Source organism: Phaseolus vulgaris, chromosome 8 (assembly GCF_051622355.1).
Source record: "Phaseolus vulgaris cultivar YP4 chromosome 8, ASM5162235v1, whole genome shotgun sequence".
NCBI classification, from domain to species: domain Eukaryota; kingdom Viridiplantae; phylum Streptophyta; class Magnoliopsida; order Fabales; family Fabaceae; genus Phaseolus; species Phaseolus vulgaris.
In genome coordinates this window covers 56,333,086-56,361,044 of record NC_143505.1, presented here as the reverse complement: position 1 = coordinate 56,361,044, position 27,959 = coordinate 56,333,086, and the positions used below count along the sequence as shown (strand labels likewise).

The window sequence follows — 27,959 nt, the reverse complement described above, 5'->3', positions numbered from 1 at the left end:
AAACAACACTATCCAACAAATAAAGGGGTCAAAAACTATCCTCTTTCCTTGCTAGAGTTTATATAGGAAAAAACGTTATTTGAATGGAAAATAATAATTTCACAATCTTGAGTGTAGAGTTTATATAATGTGATGAGTTTAAAAATGAATATGTATAATAAAAGATAAATTTATAATTAAATAATATACAAAATATTAAAATAATAATATTAGAAGTGGTAAGTTATAAAAAATTGGAGTTTTGAACAATTTGAAGAGGTTAGAGAAAGTGAAAGTTATAACTTCTTCCATATTAATTAATTAATATTCTGGAGCCCACTCTCTTCATAAATCCATCAATTACCTCAAAAAAGTGCCGGAAAAAAATTAATTACCTCAGAAAAGTTAAAAACCTACCTGTAAACTTCCACCACCTACCTCCTTAGTTAGAACCGAAACCACCCAAATACTAACTAAAAACCTTCCCTTCCACGGTATTTAAAAAACGGTTACACTTTTTAAGTTTCAAGCTTCTTCCCAACTGAATCTTTATTCATTCATTTACTAACAGAAAAACCCAAAATATTAACGTAATAATAATAACAACCACGCGCACCAGCCTCTGTGTCACATTTCCGATGAAAGCTACCATGAGGGACGGCGGCGACGATCGCGTGAAGGGCTCGTGGAGTCCTCAGGAGGACGCCACGCTAATGAAATTGGTGAACGAGCACGGCCCGCGGAACTGGTCCGTCATCAGCAGCGGCATTCCAGGGCGCTCCGGCAAGTCCTGCCGGTTGCGATGGTGCAACCAGCTCAGCCCGGACGTGAGGCATCGCCCCTTCAGTCCGATGGAGGACGAGATCATCATCAAGGCTCACGCTGTTCACGGGAATAAGTGGGCCACCATCTCGCGCCTCCTCTCTGGACGCACCGACAACGCCATTAAGAACCACTGGAACTCCACCCTCCGGCGCCGTGGCACGACGGAGCACTCCTCGTCGTCGTCGGCGGCATCGCCGAGCACCAAGCGGCCCTCTCCCTTGGAGTTGTGCTATCCTCTGAAGAAACAGCGTGTGGAGAAGGAAAACGAGGAAGAGTGCATGGCGATTCCCCTTATGAAGCCGTTGAGTCTTTTTCCGTCTGGGGAAAAATCGGAGGGAGAAATGATGGAAGAGGAAGAAAAGGAGGAAGAAAGAGAAGTAGAAGAGTTTGAAGTGAATAATATTAACACGGCTTCGGATCAAGATTACTTTCTGCAGATGATGCAGCAGATGATAGCTGATGAGGTTCGGAATTATGTTGATAGTTTGCGTCATCAAAGGCAACATGAAATCATTCATCCTGGGTTAAAGTTTCATCCCAAATAAAATATTTTTACTTTTTTACTGGTTTCTCATTTTACATATTTTTTTAGTTATTTGGGATCTAATTTTAATTAAGATCTAAGCTTCCATGATCACCAGGGTTTAATATTTGTATTAACATTCAGTTTTAAACGAGATTGATGATTCTAAGATGGGTAAATATATGAGTGCTGATATTTTGATACAAAAATAAAACACTCATTTTACAAGCAAAATAATAATATTTGCTTTATTTTTTAATTTTTAAAATATTAATTTACATTATAAATGTGAGTTATAAAGTGAATGTAATTTTTTTAAAGATTATTTTTCATATAAATTTTCCACCGCACAAATTTTGAGAAGAAAAACTATATTCAACTATTTTAATAACATAATAATATATATTCATATTTTAAGTTTAAAAATAAAACAAATCTAATTAAAATATTATTATTTTGAATGATATATATTTGTATTTTAAGTTAAATGATCATGATAATACTAACTAGAATAACAACAAGATAATCTTGATAACAATAACAATTAAGAAGAAGAAGAAGAAAGAGGACTTTATTTTTACTTTTCTTTAAATTTGTTTCCCTCTCATTATTGTATCAAATAATAGTACCACTCAACTTCCTATCAACCTTAATTCTTCTAATTATTATACATGGTTCAAGCATGTTAGGTCTCTTCTCATTGCTGTGATTCTACAATAACTAACCCGAGTTTTTTTTTCTAAGTTATTTATCTTGCTCTTCTTGGCTCATGTGATCCTCAAGTACGTTCAATCATGTCATCTGTTGACTCTTCTCATCATGCATGGCTTGCAATGAACATAATGGCATTACCCACTTAACCACTTCTACACAAACTCCTGAACATAATGGTCTACCTGAACGAAAACACTATCAAATAACAGAGAATAATGTACAATTTCGTCTAATCATGCTTCTCTCCCTCTTCAATTTTGGCCATATGCTTTTCAAACAACATATACTCACACCTAGACTTAATATCACTACCCTTATCCCATCATGTTTCAACAACTATCCTCATTACCATCAAGTGTTTGAGGTATCCAAACCCTACATTCCAACAGAGACTAAACCCACCATCCCATACTCCAGGGAAAACAGCCATTTCAAAACCTAAAATGTTATTTTCAGTCACCAAATACCCACTTCCTCCATTTGTGGAACCAACGTGTGTTTGGTCTCTTGCCCCTCCTCAACACCATTGCAATGGGTGTTTTGATTAAAGCGGAGTACGTATGGGTTCATTGCTTATTTCAAGGCACGATTAGTTGATAAAGGTTTTCATCAGCATCTAAGCATTGATTTCAAGGAAACCTTAGTCCTGTTATCAAGCTTGTGTTTTGCATTGCCATCTCAAATCGCTAGACTCTCAGCTAAATGGATGTCAATAATGTCTTTTTACACGACAGTGACTGAGGGGGTTTACATATCTCAACCTACCGGTTTTGTTCATCTGAATTTTCAAAACCATGTTCAGAAACTTCACAAAGCAATCAAAAGGCACACCATTGGTTTTACAACGACTAAAATTCTTTGGCTAGAACAAGTTCTATACAATCCAAATTCACCAACCATTTGATTTATGTGTCAATTCTGTTTTTTCGCTCCAGTATGAAGCATCTTGCAATTGACTTAAGTGCCTCTCAATCACAACCTCGGAAATTTACTCACTAAACAGCTCTCAACCGCGAGACAATCTTTCGGATATGCATGATTGGTGCAATGCAATCCCCTCCATCCTGCGGGAGCATATAGGAGTACTAACAGAAACTTGATTTTATTTCTTTGTTTATTTAACAAGTGATTTTAAAAAAATTGATTAGTTTACTTACTTTAGATCTTATTTCATAGCATGTTATTAGTTAAGTTTGCTATTATTATTTTAAATTATGCACCAATTAAGTTACAAATATTCACATTGTACCATAAGATTTAATAATATTTCATCTATTTAATTAGGATTGAAAAAGAATAATACATTGTTCATATTATATGATGTACAATAATTAGATTCTTTTAGTTAAAGAAACAATATAACAATGCCAGAGTATTTTCAATAGGAATGACTACTTACAAATAATAAAATCATTTTACAAAGATATCATTGTACAAAATTTTTTTAAAAAAATCTGAAACTTGATTCTTTAATTTTAAACAAACAGCTCATATATATAAAATCTACAGTAAAATAATATTTTGGATTTAGGAATTATTGTAAACATCTTTATTTGTATATCTTACATTTATTTGAAATCATAAAATTTATTTTTGAAAAATGTTATAATAGAAAAATGATAGAAGTGAGATGGAAAATCAACTCATTTTTAAGAAATAAAATTCTACTATCCAATCATTACAAAAAATAAAAATTAAAAACGATAAAATCTCTACTTTTCCAACATGAACAATGCAAAGAAATAATTCTTCAATGCTCTGTTCTACAACCCAAACGAAATCATAAACTGAAAAACCATACATTCTAGCATATGCATGCTGTTGATGTTAATTTCAGAAGGCGCTCGAAAACAAAATCATTGAATATATGAATTTCACTTATGAGTTTTCTAATGTGAGCTAACACTGGAGCTTCACTTTTCAAAAACTAGTAGATTCATGAACTGTTAATTGGTCAACATTAAATAGAATTTCCCGTAAAAAACAAACAAACACTTCTTATATATCGTGCCTAAATTCCTTGATTATTACTCAGAAAGACTAAAACAAGTTCCAATTTCCTTCAGTTGTTATGAATCAAAATATCATGAACTCAATCATGTTTCTTAAATTATGTCTAGCATTGATTAAACGACAGATAGAAACTTAAAAGAAACTGGAAGTAACAATGCAACAATGTATGAGGAAATTTAAAAAAAAAAAATCAATTTCTTCAAATTTCTATCCATCAAAAAACAATTACATGATTAAACTTGATCTAGCATTGCGGTTAGATGTTTGAATCAGAAAATTAAATAATTAAATCTAAAGAAAGTGCAGTAGATATAATCCAAAATTATAATTGCCCTAACAAATTTTAGGGCAACGTCTAGGCCAAATAGAAAAGAGAAAATCAGAAATGCAAATTTGAAATTCTGTTGATTCGAACACTGTTTCAAAACTAATGACACAAAACCAAACATCAACTAATTAAAGCGAACAAAATGTATCAAAACATAAAAAGGAGATGCCAGTAACACTAACTACTGGGTTTCACCTTCGAGAACATAAATAATTGTAAAGACCAACAGAAACAAACTAGAATTAACGCACTACTTGGATCTCTGTCTCATCTTTCGGCGCTTCCTCTTCAATCTCCTCATACGCTTCTTCTTCCACTACAAAAAGAGAGAGAGATCGTAATCAAAAACTGAACCGCGCCACAGAAAAGCAATAGAAAAAGGAAGTGAAGGAATCATCAGTGGAGAAGTGAAGCTACCTTGGCCCTCATGGTGAACAAACTCTGAACCCTTCTTGACTCCGAACCCTAGCCGATTGCTGCTGAGAAGTAACAGAACTAAGAAGAAAATATATCTTACTGATGCAGCAATTTATAGCCTACAAGAAACCCTAGCAAGTATTGGGCTCTAACGAAAGGCCCATCGTTAATCAATGGGCTTCGATAGGTTTTAGCAATAACAATATGTATCCCAGGTTAGGCTTTTTCTTCCTGCACCTCTATTGTTTCTCCTAACACTCCATACGTCAGTCAGACGAAAAAACTAATTTTCAGACAAAAAGACTATTTTATTTTTAAAAATTATAAAATATAAAATCTGAAAGATATTTCTGATTTAAAATATTTTTTTTTATTTAAACATCCTGTAGAATCCAATTTTTGGATTATATAAAATATTTTAAAAAAAAAAATTACACATTCTAAATTGTATAATTCAGAAACTATTTATAAAAATATCTTTGGAATTCTATAATTTAGAAAATATTTTTAAAAATATTTTTAAAATTCTATAATTTGGATCAAATATTGCAAAATAAAAAATATTCCAAAATATTGAGAAACAGCCCCAAGCTAATGTTACCTTTGTTAAATGAAGAAGAAAATAGACAGTAAGGAGCTGTCAGAAAATATAAGATGGAAAGATGGAGGTAAATGGGCCTAGGCCCAGGTCTCACATTTTCTCTACAATTAAAAATTCTATTCATAGTATAATTAAATATAAATTAATATTTTTGTAATTTAAAATTGTTATAGAGGGTTAAAAGTTAATAGAGTATGAATTAATAGATAAAATTAATTGGATGTCATGTCCTCTTTGGGATTTTAAAGACGCAATATTCTAAATATTTTCTTCACTTAATCAAAATTTTAAAACTACTAATAATAAATTTAATAAAATGTACAGTTATTGAATCAAGTTTCATAATTTAATTAAGAATTTTTAGTAATAAAAATGGAAGATTAGTTAATGAAATGTGATGTTTTATTAATTCTTTAACTTAAAATGCAAGTTGCAACAATCGGTTATTTTAAAATCTTTCTGTAAAATTCGAGAAAATAAATAAAATAGTAGTAACAGTGATAATCATATAACAGTTTATATTTTTAGTTAATATAAGTCATAAATGTTATAAATTATGCCCTATAAATTTTTATATAAACATTAACAAACTTAAAATTTAATAGAGAAATAATGATTTAAAAATTATATTTTTAATTATATGTTTTAAAAGTTTAAGTTTTGATAAGTTTTCATTCAAAAAATATTATATTTGATGCAACATATTTTTAATTTTGGACTAAAGTGTCCATGTTTTGATAACTTATTATCTTAATATAATATTAAACATGTTTTGTTATAAGTAATAAAATTAAGAAGAAGAAAAAAAAGGAAAAATATTCTAATAATTTGGATGTGTATATATCTATTACGAGTAGTGATAAATCCTATATCTAGAGATTTAATAAAAATAATTAAATCTACAAAATTCAGCATACACATATATTTTATTCAAATAATTATATAATTCTAATTGTCAACTACATCTATATATAAAGGAAAATATCACTTTTATCCAACTAAATATATAAAAAAAGTTAGATTCATCTTTATATAATTATAATTATAATAATAATAAAATTAACAATATAATTTTTTGAGAAAGAAAAGGTTAAATAGATGTTCCTTTTAATTTGAGTTTAAGAACCCAAATAGTAGGCATTTAATAATTGCAAACACCCTTTTTCAGAAAAATAAATATCTCCTAATTACAATATAGGTAAAATTAAGTTCCATAAATAATTATAATAAAAAATATCGCATGATTATAAGTACAGCTAAAAATTAAGTTCCATAAATAAATTATAATAACATATCATAAAATAATAAGTTTTTCATAATTACAAATAAATTTTAGATATAGAGAAGTTAATTAGATGTACATTATATATGTTCATTGTATAAGTATAGACAAGTTTGTTTTACTATCTAAACTATCATCACCATAATTCATTGCTGAGTTAAATGTTATAATATGTTTTATACTAAAAATTTATTTATCACATAAAAAATTAACATTATCAAATATTTATTCTAATAATTTTCAATCATAAAAAAATTAAAATTTTGACTAAAAACAAAAATTAATATTACATAGGAATTTAAAACGTATTTAAGTAAATTCTGATCTCTTCAACAAAATAGTAAAACATATGTTTCAACTCCTTCTACCACAACAATCACCATGTGTCTTTTGAATGGAAGGGATTAAGTCAGGGTTCCACAAGCAAAAGGAAAATTATTTTTCCCACTCATATTATATAAAAGTTTATAATAAAATGGAAATTTCTGGAAAAAAAAATTAGAACATAATGATTGATAATTTTCACTTTACGAAGTAAAGATGATCACAACTTAAAAAAATTATAAACAGAAGATGGAGGCTTTCAATCAAATTCGTAGTTTTGTTGGTTTTCTTGGTCATTTCATCAGATATGTGCATGAAGTCAAAAGCAAGAGGACCTGTGTTATTCACGTGTAGTCCAAATAATTAATGTGTAGCCTTCTGCATTTATTATCTAATATGGCTCAAATCGATAACGACAAAAGGGTTGTTTCCCCTTTTAGTGGATCTAATATCTCCTTAATTTCAATAAAACTTATGTTTTAAGTGTACAAAAAATTATATTTATTTATTTTATATGTTTAATAGTATTAATCTATGAAGTTCGGATACTCCTCTTAAATGGCATCGGACACCGACACTTGTAGGATACGTATCTGTGAAGTGTCAAATTCAAAAAGTATTAGATTTCTGACAATTCTAGTACGGTTCTAACATAATTTAAAAAAAAAATATATATATTAATTTTCTAAAAATTCAAACTTTATTGTATAAATTGTTATTATGATTATAAAAATAAGAAACAAATCCTTGTGAACCAGTCATAAAAAACATCTGTCTACTCTAAAAAATAATCTGAAACATACTTGTACACATAAATCTTTATTGTCAATTTATATAATTATATAATATATAAATTCGTGTCTCGTGTTCTACATTTTATAAATTTTACGTATTTTTCGTTCGTGTCGTATCAATGTATGCGCTACATAGTAGGTATTAACCACGAATTTATCTCTTTTTGTCCGTTTTTAAATCTAGATATTGATTTCATCTTTTCAGGTTCCATCTTGTTATAGAATATAAGCTGCTGTTTTCTTACGGGACTATGTTATTTTATAGTTTCTTTTAATACTTATTCAGTACTGCTTATATGAACTTTCTAGTAAAAACTTATTATTTTTAATACAGCTATAAATTTTATATACTACAAGAAAAATTCATTTTATCTGTCAACAAAAGGTGAAGGTTATAAAAAGGAAGTCAATAACAAGGATAAAGTCTACTCAAGTTTGATACAAAAATAAATGTCAAATATTGTGTCAACAATAAAGACTCATAACTCACATTAAAAATTATTAAAATAATAATAATAAGTTAGCATCTAGAATGAGGACACAAAGTAGATGCAATGAAAAAAATTAAGTGACAAAATAATATTGAGTATAAAATGGGGACACAAAATGGATGTAAGTTAAAAATTATTAAAATAATAATAAGTTAACGTCTAGAATGGGGACACAAAGTAGATGCAATGAAAAAATTAAATGACAGAATAATATTGAGTCTAGAATGAGGATACGAAGTGGATGCAAGTTAATATTCTATTACATTTAGAGTAGGTATAGGTGGCACTAATATTTACTCACATTTGCTTTCTCACGTAATGTCTCCAACTGCGGCGCTAAGTTAATTATTGTTAGAGATCTCACATCGATTACAGACTTGGACATTTCATGGTATATAAATGAGTGCAAACCTCACCTTATAAGCTGGTTTTATGAGGTTGAGTTAGACTTAAAGTCCACTTCTTAATATGGTATGAAAGTCATCTCGAGTTTATCCTAGTTATTGTTTGTTGGGCTTATCATGCCAATTGCTATCAGTCCGTTATCGGACGCACGAGTTTGTAGCCTCGATGTGAGTGAGATGTGTGTTATGAGGTTGAGTTAGGTTTAAAGTTCACTTCTTAATAATTATTTAATTTTATATCAATTTTAGTGTCCCCCAAACCTATGTTATAGTTAAATAATATATTTTTCTTTATGTAGGCTTAGCCAACACTACCTTGTAAATTTGTATCCCATTGGAGGTCATCTCTAATGCATAGCCACCAAAAGATTAACTTTCATTTCTATTGAGACGCTAAGCCCACACTAACCCCATGTAGCGTCTCTCTTTTACTCTTTGTGTCGCTCTTTTGGAGACTCTACCATCATTATTTCTTATAGTGATATACTCGTGAAGATACACAATATTTTTTTTTTAATATGTAAAAACATAGAATATACATAATTATATTCTATATTTTTGTCTCTAACTTAATATTGTCTGACAAGTTTTTTTAAAAAATTAAATATATTAAATTTAATTTTTTTTATTTTTAATTATTTGATTTTTTTATAAGTTAATTCAAATTTATTAATTTTTAATCTTTTTATTTTAGATAATAAATTGTTACTAAATATAAAAATATCATCAAATAATTTACAAGAATCTCATCTAGAAGTTGCATTTAATACTTATACATTTATACTGGAATTCAAAAATTCAAGTAGAAATAAAATATATTTCTAATATTGTGCAGTTTTGTCGTTACCATTTGCAACATCCTTGGTCATTGTATAATGTATGATGGTAGTAGTTCACATCACTAATATTTTCTATCTGTCTATTTTATATCACCATGGATTTGAATTTTCATTGATTCTTAACTTTTAAAAAATAATTAGATAATATCTATTGATATAATGATATATTTGTATTCCAATTGATTTGTATATTAATGTAAATGATCTTTTATCGGGAGATTTTGTCTAATTAAGTATGTTTTTAGTGCTTATTTTTGTATTTTTTTTTATCCCTTTTAAAGAAATTACAAAAATACAAAGAAAACTTCTTTGATGTTGGGGGAGTGAAAATAATAAAATTGCATGAATTAGTTAGGAGAAACTACGCAAATCAAAGGACGAATGAGATATGGGCATTAAGGACATAAGTCATTTTAATACGACCTTACTTGCAAAATGGAAATGGAGATTGTTGGATGATTCTGAAGAAAAAAAAGGAAAGATGTCCTTTGATCTAGATATGAGGCAGATGAACACAACCAATTTGGTGGAGAGATATATGTAAAATATCTAATGAAGGAAACAATGATGGTTGGTTTCATAAGGTAATACATGGCAAAATAGGTTCAATTAACAAATTCAGATTCTGGGAGGATGAATGGATAGTAAACTCTAATCTCAAATCCATATTTCTTTTTTTCCATATTTGTGAGTCATTGTAAATTAGTAGGGGAAGTTGGTTTTTGGTCTAATGGAGGATGGAATTGGAATTTGGTGTGGAGAATGTCATTATTTGAATGGGAGAGAGAAAATTAAACTTTGTCTACCTAGATAGGGATAGATTTGACTCTTGGAAATGGCTTCGGAAGACTATGTTAGTTTATGAGGTCATACGTAATAGTGATAATATTGGAAATAACAATTTGTTTAAGGTTTTTGGGAAGTGAAGGCATCCTTATCTGCTTAAGTAATTTCCTAGAGGATGCTTCTTAAGTAATTTCCTAGAGGATGCTTCTTGACAGATTACCTTCTAGACTTAAGTAGAAGGGGGGAAAATATCATTAACCAATCGTGTGCATTGTGTCAAATGTGCCAAGAAAATGTACAACACTTGTTTCTTGAATGTAAGGTAGCATATATAGCTTGAAAATTGTTAGAATTGGGTGAGAGTCTAGATTGTCCTCCACAATAGTCTCTTTGCTCATTTTGAGCTGTTCCAAATGCCACATTAAAAAAAAAACCAAAATCAAGTATGAAAAGGTAGCATTGATTTTGAGTATATGAAATCATAAAAATATAGTAGTGTTTAGAGATGGAAATGTTGATGTTGATGAATTATTATACATGGTAGAATTGAAGGTTTGATTGTGGATTAAATACAATTTGTCTATTGTTATATTTTCCTTGTTTAATTGGATTTTATGCCATTTTGAATGTCAAAACAATAAAAAAATAGTAATACTTGAATGTTCATGTTCATTGCATGGTGTTTATGTATTACTTCTTTGATCTTACCTCTTTGCTTGTGTTTTTCAGAAATAAATAGGTGTCTTGGTTTGAAAGGGTGTTACAGTACTAATTCCTTCATCAAGTTGAGAAATTCTTATGTTCTTGTAAATGATTATGGTGCCTTGAAGAAAACAAACATGGTTAAAAGAGGCTCCTTTTTTAGCTAACATATAAGTTTTTTTACTTGATGGCATAAAGACCAAATACACATGACGTTTTGTGTCTGTAATACTATTGACTTCAACAAGTTACATTAAAACTGAACACATACCTGAAGAATCATATGCAAAGATAGATAAGCCTCTTTGGTATTTCAATAAAAAAAATACAATGTTTTTATATTTTAAGAAAATATAAATTCAATTCTTAATTTGAGACATGACTTTTTTTTGGGTTTTGATAATGAAATGACCAATGAGGAATTAAAAGGAAAAGGACATCAAATAATACAACAAACAAGATGCCTTCATTAAAAATCCAGACAAAATTTAGATCTACGCTAAAAAGCTTTGAGAATATTTTAAAGGAAGAGAAAAGGTAAAGGTTTTATTATATTCGTTCGAATTGGTGACTGTTTAAATTTCATAAATGAAATATTTTTACTGTGAAAACATTTTACTGAAAATGGACTCCAGACCTTCATAAAGGAACAATAGGTTATGAAAAAAAAAATGTTTTTTAGCCTAATTTATGTATCGTCTTTTTTTTCTTAGCAATATGTTTTGTTATAAAAAAAATCGTTTATCTCTTTTACTAGTAGAATATTTAATTTACTATTTTCATCTAAAGAATAAGAAAGATGCGAGTACTTCCTTTTGTGAGATATTATATTATCGGTTAAGCAAAACGTTGTTCTTTTAATCAAACAAAAAAAAAAGGTAGTCCTTTGATTATTCCTTAAATATCTCCACTGGTTTCATTTGAAAAACCTGGAAAAAACATAAATAAACTAAAGTTTGAAAAATATCTATTTTATTGCAAACATGTCTACATACATAGTAAGATTAAGATTTCATAATTCTAAACATTTAATAAATAGTAGAGTATAATTTTATTGACAGAACTTCTGTTGAACTTAAGCTTAATTATTATATGTTTATCTGAGTTCGATTCCCTAAAAAAATATGTTATAAAGTTGTAAAAGTAGAATTGCTTGCTCAGCTTCTCTATAAAAGAGACTTAAAATTCCGTTTGAAAACTGCAAACGTGTTCACAAGCATAGCATGAAACACGCATTGTATGCGTAATCCAAGTGGGGGGCAAGTTGTGATTAGAGAAAACATATACTATAAATTAAGCATAAGTCTTCACATAATATAAATTAGAACAAGTCTTAGGTCTTAGGACTTAGGACTTTGGATTGAAGGGTCCTAGCATAGTCGCACTTTTCCCTGTTTTGGGTCCCAATTTATTCAAAAGTCACCCATTATCTATTTGCACAATCCAAACACAACCTTCACTCATAGCTTATACTAGAGCATAATATTGTATGGATGAGGGTGCAAGCAAGCAAATAACATTATGAGCTTTTGGTCTTGTACTTTTCCATCACCCAACGTGGCAACAAAACTCAATCAAAAATATAAAAATCAGAAAAACTCATGTGTTGGACCTCTGTCACATGTGAAGGAATTTCTTGGGTACCCCTTTTATTTGGCTTTGTCAATTGGCATCTTCCAACAAATTATCAATATTTAATTTAATTCTCAATAAATATTTCAACTTCGGCAAATGGGACTAATAATTAACGCATTCCAAATAAAAAAATACAGCAAAGCACTGAAAAAAAAAACACACTCATACTCTGCGTGTTGTAATAATATCAAATGCTAAACCACACTCAATTATTTTGACTCCCACTACACTAAAATAATCATGTTATTTGAAGTTTTTAATTCTCAATGTAGGTGTTTTCTTTTCTAAATTATTTATTGAAATCCGTTTAAAAACTCTGAAAACTTCCGACATATATTATTCCATTCACATGTTGTTATATATTTCTTAAAATCAAAACCATAATCGCAGATTTGTTATCCAAATCTTAATCTTCTATCCAACTTATCAAACCGTGCAAGTAGATAACTAGAACCGCTTATAGTGAAGGGTGTCTAAATTGATTCTAATAGTCATGCATTAAAAGAATAGTTATAATATATGTGGGTGATTTATTGATTCATTAAAAATAATTATTTATATTTGTGAAATATCAAATTTTGAAGCAATGTCATAAAGGAAAGGAAAGAGACTGTTTGAAAACTATGAATATGTCTTAGCGATTCATACGTAGTTCTTACAAGGATTTACACAGGCAAATTTTTACCCAGAACATGTGAGAACTACTACAGCTGTTTCTAACTTACTAATCTGAACAGAAAAAAAAAAAGTATCAGAGAGGAAGAGCGGTTCTAACGGGTGGCGCTTGGATCAAAATCCTCGGAAATGAAGGATCGAGTTTCACCGAGGCTCTGCAGAGAGGGCAATTGGAGTGATTCACGAGCCACTTGTCCACGCACTCGCTGTGGAACCTGTGCTCGCATCCAGGGAGAGCCTTCAGCTTCGCGCCGTCGACGAACGCGCCGAGGCAGATGCTGCACTCCGACTCCTCCGCCGCCGCGCGCTGGTGAAGGATGATCGGTATTCGCTTGATCGCGGCGGCGTCGAGGCCGTCATGAGAAGGAAGCACCGGCGGTGCGTGGTGAGACGGGACGGCGTCGAAGAGGAGGCCGTGCTGGTGGCAGATCCGGCGCGCGAAGATGAAGAGCGCGGTGAAGAGGAGGACGATGGAGAAAAGGACGATGATGAAGAAGAGCTTGCGGCCGCGGATTTCGAGGTTCTGGTCGTCGAGCTCGTCATAGTGCCAATTGAAGGCTTGGGAATCGCGAATCGACATGGCGGAAGGTTCGAGAAGGAAGCGCGGTGGCGGAGCAAAACGACGGCGTTGGGGAGAGTGGTGTGAACAGTGGCTGGCACTGCAATAGCTCAGAGTAATGCTTGAATTAAATGACAATCTAACATATTTATAGTTACGTTTGGTTTGGTGATTAGGTATACTCTCTCAGTGGGGGCACATGACAGTTTCAATTTTTTTAATTTTATAAATGTTAATGTTTATCTATAAATGAAACAAATTAAACCTTAAACTCGTGTCTACACATTCTTGTTACTAGTGCGTTTTCAAAAGTTTTATGCTCAAAAGAATCATTTAATTTTTTATACTGAAACTAAACTTAATTATTATTACTTTTTTATGACAATTGAACCACTGCTAATTATTTATCTTTTTTTAAGTTTTCAAAAGGTTTCACTGAAAAAATAAGTGTTTTTATAAATAAGTTAGAGTGGCCTTTTCAAAAATATCATTTAATTTTAGTTTTTCCTATTTATAAAATAAATTAAATCGTTTAGTATTTCATTTAGTGTTTTTTAAAACTGTATATTGATGTTTACGAGAAAAATTGCATTTTGAATGAATAAGTTAAATGGCATGTTGTTCATTTCTTTTGTTTTCTTCTTCTTCTAACTTATTCACTCTGCGCAAGAAAACGGCAAATAAATTAAACTATTTTCCTTAGGCTGCGTTTGGTTTCAACTGTGGGAGAATATGAATATGTGTGCATACTTTAAATTTGGTTCACGGATGTGAAGGAGGTGTTAATTAAAATATACAAAATAGTTATTCAATTTTATTGAAAATAATTTATAAAATTTTAATTAACTTGAATTTATAAAAGAAAATATATATTATATTTTTAAACGGGTTGAAACCAAAAGAACGATTGCAACACTATTTGATTGGTCGGTCAAGTTTTCCTTCCTTCCTCTCAAAGTGGGGTCCTTGCTCTTCTCTAGTTGTTCTACCTCTCGGTCTCTACAAGTCCAAACTCGAATGGTACTTGCAAAAAACACTCCGACGCTTAGTTAAAATTTAGTATTCGACACTCGATATCCAGAGCACGGTATATGACGTACGAGATTCTCTTTTCTTATTGGGCCGAACTAGGGAGTTAGGTCATGCTTAGGGATACATTACCTAGTGTTTGATCTCATTAATCCTACTTAAGTGTAATGGTGTTTGTGGTGTTAGTCGACTTGTTGATACATGATCATGGTTGTCTGGTCCCTATCGGTACATATTATTTAAATATTTTTAAAGATAAGAATAAATGTGTAAACTAACATTTTATTTTATTTTATTTAAAAAATTCCGTCATATCACTCACAAACTTCAATAAACCTTTTCCACATATTTACTCTGCGTATCTTAATCCAAACAACATCATTTTTTTCGCATCTTTCTCTTAAACCACTTTATCAAATCCTTACACATATTCTCCTTAATTCAAACACATCATCATTAAATAAAAAAGAAGAATAACATTTAATATTATTAACTCAATTCAAATGATGAACAAACGTATATTAGATTGGAAAATTTGGATTTATATGAACTTTTGTTTGTTTTATTGTAAGGACGGGTTTTGACATTCAATTTATCAAATCCTCACACATCTTTTTCTTAATGTAAACACATCATTATAAAAAATAAAATAAAAAGGAATAACATTTAATACCATTGAAGAATAACATTTAATACCATTAACTCAGTTTAAATGATGAATAAATGCATATTAGATTGGAAAATTTGGCTTTACATGAACTTTTGCTTATTTTAGGGTAAGGACAGTTTTGACATTCACTTTATCAAATTTTCACAAAATTTTCTTCTCAATTCAAACACATCATTATTAAATAAAAAAGAAGAATAACATTTAATATTATTAACTCGGTTTAAATGATGAAGAAACACATATTAGATTGGAAAATTTGGATTTACATTAACTTTTTGCTTGTGCTTGTTCTACTATAAGAACGATTTTGGCATTAAATTTGATTTTCAAGTCAGTATTTTATGAAGCTCGGACACTCTTCTTAAATGGCGTGTCAGTGTTTGATACTCGTATCGGGCACCGACATTCGTATGACACCTGTAGGTCACGTATCCGTGAAGTGTCCAATTCAAAAAGTATTTGTTAGATTTCTGACAATTCTAGTACGATTCTAACACAATTTTAAAGAGAAGGAATACATTAATTTTCTAAAAAATCAAACTTTATTGTATAAATTGTTATTATGATTATAAAAATAAGAAACAAATCATTGTGAATCAGACATGAAAAACATTTTCTACTCCCAAAAATAATTTGGAACACACTTGTGCATATAAATCTTTATTGTCAATTTATATAATTTATAATTATATAATATATAGATATGTGTCCCCGTGTCTTACATTTTAAATTTTTTACGTATCTTTATATCCGTGTCTGTGTCGTATCAGTGTCAGTGTCTGTGCTACATAATAGAGAAAATATATACCAATACTAAAAAATCTATTACTTTTTACCTTAAAATAGTTATCTCTTTATATCAATTGTATTGTCACCAAATCATAGTTTATAAATTGTTTAGAATATGATAATTAGGGATTATCATGTCGTCGCAAGATGTTGTGATGAGATATTGTTGGAGATCTCACATCGACTAGAGATGAGAGTCTTTCATAGTATATAAGTGGGTGCAAACCTCAACCCTATGAGCCGGTTTTATGGGGTTGAGTTAGGATTAAAGTTCACTTTATAATATGGTATCAGAGCCATTTCGAGCCTATCCTAGCGAGTGTTTGTGTTGGGCCTATCGTGCCACCCGCTATCGGACCACCCATAATATATAGTCCCACGCACGAGCTTCTATCTATCACTCTCGGCGTGAGGGAGTGTGTTGGAGATCCGCCTTTCATAGTATATAAGTGGGTGCAAACCTCAACCCTATGAGCCGATTTTATCCCTATGAACCGATTTTATGGGGTTGAGTTAGGCTTTTCCACTTCGTAATAGATATCGACCTCATGGATATTACGTTAATTATCACACATTTTCTAATGATAAGGTAAAAGAAAGTATTGAGAGTGTAGTTTATTTATTAGATTGAATATAATTTTATCTTTACTTTCTTAACAACTTTATGCAATATTTAACTTTTGTCTTATTGGAAAGATATTTCCAATCCACTGTGTTTTCTGAATACGTTGGGTATCATATCATGAAATTTGGATTCTCGTGATTTTACAGTGTTGTTACTCTGCTTTGTCTTTAAAATATAATTTTATTAAAATTAAATTTATTTTGAAAATACAGTAAAAGAACAACACCAAAAATTTAGTAAAAAATCTGCATTATTACACCAAAAAAAAAATCCCATTTGTTAAAGAAAAGATAAAAGTGGAAATGTGTGTGGTCACCACTCACAATTATCTCATGGTAAAGGTAATGAAGTGATTATATTAGTAAAACAATAAAAAACTTATTTTATTTCACAGTTTTAAGTTAATTTTAATAATTTTCTATTTTTAAATTTTCTAACTATGTTACAAAAAAGGGATTTCAAGGTGCAAATTCATGAAATAAAAGCAACCCGGTTTAATACTTTCTTTAAGTTATCAGAAACATTTTTACTATGTATAACTTTTCTTTATTTAGTGTTTTAGATGATTGCAATGAATATTTAGTATTTTCTTACATTTTTAATTTACAGTTAATTTTTGAAATTAAACACAAAATTAAGTTTTAGGATTATATTAGGGTTAATTTTTAAATTCATTAAGGTTGATTAAAATAATTAATTAATAGAAAATATAATAAGTACAACAAAATCTTATATTTGAAAATGTTATAGTTAATTTAAGAAGAAGAAAAAATTAAATTTTGTAATCATAATAATAGTGTACAAATTATTTAGAGCTAAAAGTAATGATTAATATTATCTGATACCTTACATATACGAGATAGATATCATTCACCTAAAAAAATTCAAACCTTAAATCACCACTCTATATTTTAAATTAATCTCTATTAGTATTTTAGATACTAATTTAGAATATAAGATACTAGTAGTTAAAACATTGATAATTGATAGATGTCAATTTATAAACTAATTTATAATTTTTTATTAATTAGAAACTACTTCAAATACGAATAATTTTTTAATATCTGAAATAATATCAAATTTAGTCTTAATTATTTTTTGTCTCTAAATTTGATTGATCTTTAATAAAAAAAATTAATAAAAAAATATGATATCACAAAAAAAAAGTTGAATAAGTTCAAGACATATGAAAAAAATATGTTATAGGTAAGTTGTAGAAGGACACGAGACATTAAGCGTGTAATAACTAAGTTAGGGAAGTAGTAGTCTAAGCGTTTAATATTAAAATGTAATAATTATGTTAGGAAAATAATTAGTTAGTATATCGATTAAATTAATTATATTTATGTAGTTTAAGTGTGTAATACTACACTATAAATATTATATTGTCATTATTAATACTATAAAAGAATCATTAAATATAAATTTATTTTAAAAGTAAAAATAATTAGTTATTATAGTGACTAAATTAAATACTATCTTATAAACTAAAAATTATTGGTATTTAAAGTAGTTTTATATTACTAATAAAAATTTATAAGCTAATTTATAAATTGATATCTAACATCACTACAAGAAAATGATGAAATAGAAACCAATTTTTAGTGACCAAAATAATTAGTTGCAATAATAACTAAATTAGAGACCATTTTGAAAACTAAAACAAAAATTGGTTTCTAAATTAGTTTCTATTATTTTCTATTATTGTTAAATAGTTTCTAAATTGGTCTCTAATTAGCAACCAAAGTTTTAGAGACTAAATTTAGAAACTAAATAATTGGTAGATAAAACATTGGTTGCTAATTAGATACTAATTTAGAAACTATTTAACAATAATAGAAAATAATATAAACTAATTTAGAAACCAATTTTTTTTAGTTTCTAAAATGGTCTCTAATTTAGTTACTATTGCAACTAATTTTTTTGGTTTCTAAAAATTGGTTTCTATTTAATGATTTTCTTGTAGTGCATTAGCTACTAACTACTTCCTATATTAATTTAGAATCTAAAGTAGTTGGTAGATAATGCTAGATACCAAGTTAGAACTTAAAGTAGTTGGTAATTAATATTAGATATATTAATTTATAAACTAGTTTATAAATTTTTATTAATATCAAAATTACTTTAGATACCAATATTTTTTTAGTTTATAAAATAATATCTGAATTAATTAATAAAGTAATTAATTATTTTGGTTTCTAAAATTAATTCATATCTAATAATTTTTTTAATGTAAACAATTGAGATTAGTATACTTAATCTATCTAGATCTAGGAATAAAAATCGTTTTAAAAATACAATACTTAAAAAAAATAAGAAGGAATATATTTTGTTGCAACAACCACACAAACTACAAACATCCTTTAAAAAACATCAATGTTGTCATAATAAAGTAAAACAATTATGCATAAGATTATTTATGTTCCATGAATTTAACTCAACTTTATATGCTCATGTTTATAACCTCAAATTAATGATTAAAATTAAATAAGTTCACTTTAATTGATTTATATATTTGATTATAAAAAGTGTTATTGTGAAAAGGTAATACTTATTTAAAAATATTAATTATTTAAAATATTATTAAATATTTAAAAGATTCATTAAATACTTTTAGTTTTAAGTAAATGTGTATGTATTATATCTTTTATACTATTGTGTAAATTATATATAAGTTATTGAAGATATAGAAAAAAACTATATATATATATATATATATATATATATATATATATATATATTAAAAGAAACTCCATGAGATGGGGGATTTTAGCAAATAAATGAGGTGTGATATTTGACTGAATAACATAAATTACATTTAATGGGAATGAATGACCCAAAGACTCATTAAAAGGGTTCATTAACTTCTCACTCAATAGATATCAGATCTCTGTTAATACAAGGAAAATGTGCATAATTAATTGAGAGTATATATTTGACTGGATAACATAGATTTTGCATTGAGTGGAATAAAGGGCACGTAGTTTAGTTTTTAAAAAGTCACCTTTGATATTATGACAGGTATAAATGTGAATGTTTTTAGACAAAAATTAGACTTTTAAGTTTATCTCAAATTTAAAAATTAAACTTTTAAGTTTATCTCAAATTTTATAAAGTAAATTTATAAGGTTAGAGTTGTATTTATTTATATATTATAAAAATTATATTTTTATTTTTGTCAATAAAATCTCTAACACACCTTTTTCGTGTCGAGTTCTTATGTGAGATTATATATTTATGGGTGGTTCGATATAGTCCAATAGTAGATGACTTGATAATTTTAACAAAATCTCGCTATAATAGGTTTTAAAATACTTTAATACTATATTCAAAAGTAGACTTTAAGTCTAACTCAATCTTATAAAATTTGGTTTATAAAATCTACTTATATGTTATGAAAATGTTTTATTTCTAGTCGATATCTCCTAATACTATTTTTGTTAAACTTTTATTACTTTCTTCTCCAGAAATACTCCTATATGATTTGGCTGTTATTATAAAATAATATTGTAAACATTTTGCATGAAGGAGCATAGTAAGTTTAAATATAATTTTTATGGTTAACTTTTATTTAATAGGTGTTACTCTTAATTTATTCTCTAGTCTTTGACAAACTTTGCGGTTAAGTTAAAGTAAACGCGATCAAAGCCATTACACTTGGCATGCGTGTAAGAGAGAACCGAAATACGAGGAGCGTTTGTTAAATCATGCACTGATAATACATAAAACAAATGCATTATCTATAAAAAACAAATAGGATGAGGTTTCTTCCTTGAAAATTTAAGAACAAACTTAGCATTCATAAACTACGTAATGCCAAACACATCGCTGTTAGATTATTAATTACTTCATCATTTCACATTTGTTCGTCATATTAAAAAAATAACAAAGAAAAAAATTAAAAGAGAATTTTGTTCTCTTGAATATCCACTAGATAAATTCAGCTCATTACTTGAAAATATTTTTTTATAATAATATCAAAAGTCATTTTAAAAATTATCTTAACAAAAATTTATTGCATCACACGCTATTGAACTGTTATGCTATCAGGTAACAAATAAATATATAGTTCTATCCGAATTGATTCGTCTCAAGATGAAAATGTTAAACACATTAACTAAAAATAATTTCATGTACAAATTTTATTTTAGAAGTCTTTTATAAAAATGAGTTAGATTTTTCTCTTAATTTTTTTCTTTTTTTTTTCTTCAATAAAATAATAAACCATTATTATTTTATTTTGCTGTTCAATTTAGAGCCGGCCCTGTCTTCAAATTTCCGTTCCGTAAAACTGTAGTAATGAATCACAACCAATTAATAGTTATCTTAGTTTATGACTTTAAGTGTTAATAACCAGTTACATGTACTCAAAAGAAAAGATTCGTCTTTATCTGAATCCATATAGAAAAATGGTGTCTCAACTCACGTCTATAGAAAATATTCAGTAGTTCAATTTTTGACGGCCATTTCAAAAGTATTGTGGTTAACAATTTATTAAAAAAAAAAATTGGAAGGAAAATTTAATATAATAAATTATTGTGATCAAAAGTTGAATATTATGCATGTACGAAGGTACCGTACATGATTTTGGTCCATTAGGAACTTGGTCAATAACACCGTGGTAGCTTATCCGTAACAGTGTCCAAGATGAAACCATTTTATAAGTACACACCAATAGTTTAATCTTACCTTCATGAATATAATATTAGATATGATACTAGATGTGCATCTCTTCAAAAAATATACACTACATTTATATTAGTTATGTTTATACTATATTTTATTTATAGAATGTCTTAACTGGTAATCACAGAGACATTCTTTTATAATTTTTCATTTCTAACCTAAAATTATATATTATGGAAAGATAAGGTGAAGATTCAGTGTTTTTTTTTTCTCATTACAAAAAATGTTCAAGCAAAATTAATGACTTAAAGAACTAGTTTGCACAGTTTTTATACAAGAAAAAAAAAGGATAAATAGATAAGAGAGAAAATACAAAATTTCAATATATTGTTATAGATTTTTTTTGAAAAATATGTTTTTTATATGTATTTGATAATGTATATACATAATGTATTTGATATGTGAAAATCATGAATGGATTAAATATTTTTGAAAATCATATGTAAATATTTTAACATCACAGTCATTTTTAAATATTTGTGATTTTTTTTCTATTTCATTTTTTCATATACCATTTTTCAATAATTATTTGAAATTTTTTAGTAGGGCCAAACAAATATTTTATAATAACTTATACATACTTAAAAAAAAAAAAAATCGGAGAGGGAGACCATGGCTCCTCCAGATTGCCTTTCCTTCTGCCCTTTACGAATACATAACCACATTTGTTTTTATTTAAAAATATAATTATTTGAAATATGCTTAAATAATTAAAATATTCATTAAATAATTTAAATTTTAATTAATATAATTTTTTATGTAGTAAATCTTCTATATGATAGTGTTGCTTTCTAAAGTTTTCTCAGTTATTTAAGGTATATTAAGAAAACAAAAATTAATATATTCTTTTATTAGGAACTCCATGAAATGGGGGAATTTAGCAAATAAGTGAGATGTGATATTCCACTGACAGCATAAATTAAGATTTAATGGGAATGACTGACCCAAGAACTCATTCAAAGGTTAAATGTTGAATAATTAACTTCACACTCAATAGATCTCAGATCTGTGTTAATGCAAGAAAAATGTTGAATTTGCATAATTAATTAAGATATATTTGACTGAATAACATATATTTTACACGGTGTTGAATCAACGGCACACGGTTAAAAAAGGTCATAGTTGTTATATGACTACTAGGTAATATTTGATTACTTTCTTCTCAAGAAATACTCCTATACGATTTTGACATTATTATAAAATAATCACAGTATTAAGTTTAATTATTTTAAAGAAATAATTATATAAACTTCCAATAACAAAATTAATTGAAATTACAGGCAATTTTTTTTTTCTGATAAAAATACATGCAATTTTTAAAAAAAAATGTGATTGGTGCTTTATTTTGAATATAATTTTATTAACTAAAATTGACTGAAAATTATACATTTTGATGTATAAAAGTTTCAATTTAATAACTTTCTATTGATATTTTGATGAAAATGGTGTTAATGCATACCCAACTCATCCTAATAAATAGGTTGACCAACGCTATATTAAAGTACACATTTATTGAACATTAATTACATTGAACTACCCAAGACCAAATATTCACTTGATCGTCGGAGAGCCTTCTACATGTACCTGTCTGACATTTCCGATCAAAAATCAACTTCAATACAGACGACAACCGCACATAGTAGATTTTGATAATGACTTGACTATTTTAGTTTTACCATGAAATATTTGATGTAGCCTATAATTTTCACCATAGTAATTATCTCACTAACTGTTTAGCCAACTTGAGGTTGATCGGAATATGGATGAACTCCTAGTGATCTCCCTTCAAGCTCTAGTGACTCAACCTTTTGGGAATGAGAGGGGAGGGACTCCTTTTGAGATGACAATCCGTTGCTCAAGTCAATAAGAACATAAAATATAATATAGTATAAAATATAATATGAGTTAAGAGTTTCCTGTGTTGTTTATTATATCCTCCTTTTTACAGAGCATAATCTAGTATATATAAACTGAATTGTAACATCTTCACCTTTAGTCATGATTCTGTTTTAATTAAGTGTTTAAGACTAATTGATTGAGATTCTTTAACTTGTGCTCCCTCATAACGTTAGATACATCGGTCGGGAAACGACCATAAATGACTAACTATCGAGTCAAACCCGTGACCTAACACTAACTAAACCACATCAATTTACCCTAACCTTATACGTTAACTCATACCTTCACTACAAACATGTCGTTGAATAAGTTGTAAAATAGGAAAGAAAAAAACATAATCTTTATCATTACAAATATTGTTATCCTCAAGTTGTCTCCAAAATCTTCTACTCCATTTCTCACCAAGTTCAAGATTATAAAGCTATTATTATGAACGTTATATTCATTAATCATATCCAACTTAAAGTTAACAAAAAGAAAAATGAAGGTATGGACTTTTGTAGAAAATTTCATTTCACTTTTACTATCTACTTTGCACATTTTTGGAGAGACATTGAAAATGGTCTCGCTAATATTTTGATTAAAAGGTTCCTTGAGAATAAAACTATGTTGGTGCTTCACTTTCAACACACAACACAAAGTTCTATCAAGACCGTATCTACCCCTATCTACTATCAATATATATTTGAGTAAAAATTATTGCACATAAATTTCTTTTACAAGTTGCATTTATTTTAACATGTTTATCTTCTAATTTATTGTAAGAAAAAAATATCTTCAAATTTCCTGATGTAAATGTTAAATAACAGTGAAACATATATTAAAAAAATTATTTATAGCTACTTGTAATTATTGTTATTTATTTAAATTTAGTCTTACTTTTTTTAATTTCTCTCCATTTAGTTGAGGTTTTAAGGCTAATAAAAAACGGTTTTTTCTTAACCTAAATTAGTTTATCCTTTTAATAAGCCCATGCCCGTGAAAAGTCACAAAACAAACTGAAACACACGGAATTAATATATGGCCCGAGCAATGATCTGATTTAGTAACTTGGGCCGAACTTATAACAAATTGCATATTTTTCAATTCTTAATAAAAATAAAAGTGAATGAAAAGAAAATTCTAATATGGGTTAATATCTACATGTTTCATTTTAAAATTTTACTTTCTAAAAAATAAAAAACTTAGATATGCTAAACTAATTAAATTACGTATATTTAGTTTTTTTAAAAGATTGTGTAAAAAAAAATACACTTTAAAGATATTTTAAAAAAAATTATTCCTATAAATTTTTTTATTCACAAATTCATTTTTTAAAGGCATATTATAAAGAACTATGTAGTTAAAAATTTCAATTTATAACTTACTAAAATACTTAATATGCTTTGAGATAGTTTTTCTAAGTTATTAACCTGTTTAAGATATCAAAATATTTTCAAAACATCTTGTTTTCCATAATCACCAGACACAGTGTCCCGTGTTTTGGAAGATTTAAAATAAACTAAAATAATAGAAAAGAAGAATAGACAATTTGATAAGAGTTATATTTTTTCAAAATTATTAATAAATTGAATTATAAATTTATTCTTTAAGATTACATTAAGCTTTTAAAATTAATAAAATAAAAAATAACCTTTAAAAAATGTCCTTAAGTTATAAATAAATTTAAACCTTTAAATACCACATTTTGAAAATAAAAGTTAACTCCAAAAAATAAACTATATATATAACACTTAAATACTTAAAATAAATGATAAAATTATATTTAAAATCATAAATTATCAATCAATTTAGTCTTCAAATTTATAATAACTAGTTACTAAACTCGCTCTACCTTATAAACTATATAACACTTAAATACTTAAAATAAATGATAAAATTATATTTAAAATCATAAATTATCATTGAATTTAGTCTTCAAAGTTATAATAAGTTTAGGGTTTAGGGTCTAAATTTGCTCTACCTTTTTTACTCTTTTTTATGAGTTGAAATATCTATTTTATTTATTATGTTTTATTGACGATAAAAAATAACAATAAATAAGAAGTATTAAAATTTCTCAAAAATAAATTAAATTTATTAAAAAAAAGGTAAAGTATTAAAGAAGATATTTGTATTGTTTAAATCAAGGACGATTAAGCATTTCCAATAAATGACCAATCCGTTTTACTAATACGATCTAAAAAATTGATTTGATTAATAACTTATAATCAAGGATTACATTATTATTTTACTTATAATCAATCGTATCTAATTTCAAAGACTATATATTACATTAATTTTATATAAATCAATTTATTAAGTTATCACAATTTCAAACATTAGTGTTTTACTAGACTATTTCAAAAGATTTGATGGAATAGTGTACTTATATTTCATATCTTGATGTACTTTAAACATCTTCAATGTAAAAAGCATAACAGTCTCAGAAATTAATTTAAAAAAGGGTGAGGCATTCAGGTATAATAAATTGTCAAAAGAGTGTTCATACAACTAAAACCACTCATAAACTCAATACGTAGAATGTTGCAATGAAATTTATTAGTTTTTATTGGAAAATAACATTTAATGAAAATATCATAGGTCAAATACATTTCAATCAACTAATTTGTTTATAAATATTATATGCTTAATCCTATTTTTTGTTCAATACATTTTTCAAATAGAGAAAAGAGTATAATATAAATATTAAATTTTCTTCATTCTTATTAGACCTTTCATCATAAATGACATAATTTAATAAAATAAGCCAAACCTAGCTTTAGTTGAAAGTAAAGAAGACAGATGAAATATATAAAAAAAAATGAAGATGGGCAAAAGTAAAATAAAGGATATACAAGTTTTTAAAACGAAGGTAAGCAACTGACACATAATGAAAAATGGATGCTATATCATTAGTCACATGTTTCCCAATATTAAATCTATCATCCAAATGATAAAGAAATAAAAAACTGAATACAGAGTAATGTTTGGTAGACAGACTCTAAAAATACTTCATTCCTATAAAAATAATCTAGAATGTTACCACTGACTTATTGAAAAGTGGAGGTTAAAACATTTAAAAATTTACATGTTTTGGAATATTAAATTTATCATCCAAAATGTTAAAGAAATAAACATTTTAAAAGACATTCAGTGGACAGACTACAAAAAGATATCATCATACCTTTATACAGACATTAATCTAGAATGTTACCACTAACTTCATGAAAAATGGAGGTTATATTATTTCATAACTCACCTGTTTTCGTATATTAAATTTATCATATAGAATGTTAAAGAAATGTATATTAAATTTATCATATAGAATGATAAAGAAATAAGATGATAAATTAATATAAATAAATAAATACAAACTTAAGTTTGGAGGACAGGCTAAAAAAAACTTCATAACTATGAAAACAATATGCCACCTATGATTCCACATTTTTTAAAAACTAGTTTGCTTTTAAACCAACTTCTTAAATTGAATTTAAGATCTATAACCTATACAATAATATAATATCACAATTGTAGAGGCAACACTCATATCTTGTCTCCAAAATTTTCAAGTATTTTTCCTCAAGATTGAGATTATAAAGTACATTAGAATCATGTTTTAATAATACACAAAAAATCTCACCAACTAAGTATGAAACCAATTTCAAATCAACTTCACATTTACTATTTATCCTTCATTTTTTTTTATTACAAGTGTGTATAAGTTATCCTTCCTATTCAAACGAAATTATGAAAAAGAGACTCAAAATAATTTATTAAAAACGTATTTAAGAAAATAGCCCCTAGATCAGCATCTATTTATTAAATTTTGATTACATCAAACTTGCTAAAAAATTAATTATAAAACTTCCTAAAAGGACAAAAAATAACTTATACTACTTAAATTTTAAGAAAGTAAATTAGACATACAACAATAAACTAAAGAGTTTGTAGTCCCTAAAGAGCTTGTAATCACTAAACTAGTTTCAAATCTCTTGCAAAACATTCCCCAAATCAATATTTGTTCATGCGAGAAGAACACAATTGTGTAGATTCAATTTGGAGTAGATTAAATAGAAAAGGTGTAAAAAGACAAACTAAGAAGAACATGCATTTACCAAAAAAAGAAGAAGAACTTTTTTTTTCATCCATTAAATTTCTCAAGTACTGGTTGCCACAGTTAAAATTGAATGAAAAAGTAAGAAAGATATGATCCAAGGCAACAATGAGTAGATGTATTATGATATCATACATTTGAAATCCAAATAATCGAAAAGGCTTACCTCAACATGGGATGAGAGAAATGATAAGATAACCCTGGATTCGTTCCCAAGCAGCAGCAACAGAATGCATTTGGGTTGTCTGCAATTATTTTCCATCTGCACTAAATC

At 27.7% G+C, this 27,959-nt stretch overlaps 2 protein-coding genes and 1 long non-coding RNA gene across 3 annotated transcripts; 1 reads left to right on the top strand and 2 right to left on the bottom strand.

Annotated features, from left to right (window-relative positions):
• The first annotated feature begins 342 nt into the window (after positions 1 to 342).
• Positions 343 to 1,459, top strand: LOC137825918 (transcription factor MYB119). The gene has a single exon (XM_068631728.2). The coding sequence runs from the start codon at positions 618 to 620 to the stop codon at positions 1,347 to 1,349; it is 732 nt and encodes a 243-aa protein (XP_068487829.1). The 5' UTR covers positions 343 to 617; the 3' UTR covers positions 1,350 to 1,459.
• Positions 1,460 to 4,421: 2,962 nt separating this feature from the next.
• Positions 4,422 to 4,897, bottom strand: LOC137823824 (uncharacterized). The gene is made up of 2 exons (XR_011083165.2): positions 4,800 to 4,897; positions 4,422 to 4,698 (listed from the first exon to the last, which is right to left on the bottom strand). It is a non-coding gene; the product is annotated as an uncharacterized LOC137823824 (long non-coding RNA).
• An 8,373-nt stretch (positions 4,898 to 13,270) lies between these two features.
• LOC137824276 (RING-H2 finger protein ATL66) lies at positions 13,271 to 14,032 on the bottom strand. The gene has a single exon (XM_068629844.2). The coding sequence runs from the start codon at positions 13,910 to 13,912 to the stop codon at positions 13,409 to 13,411; it is 504 nt and encodes a 167-aa protein (XP_068485945.1). The 5' UTR covers positions 13,913 to 14,032; the 3' UTR covers positions 13,271 to 13,408.
• Between the last annotated feature and the right edge of the window lie 13,927 nt (positions 14,033 to 27,959).

Excerpts from the sequence above, each read along its gene's own strand:
- LOC137825918 (XM_068631728.2), top strand. The coding sequence starts at position 618 with ATGAAAGCTACCATGAGGGACGGCGGCGACGATCGCGTGAAGGGCTCG.
- LOC137824276 (XM_068629844.2), bottom strand. The coding sequence starts at position 13,912 with ATGTCGATTCGCGATTCCCAAGCCTTCAATTGGCACTATGACGAGCTC.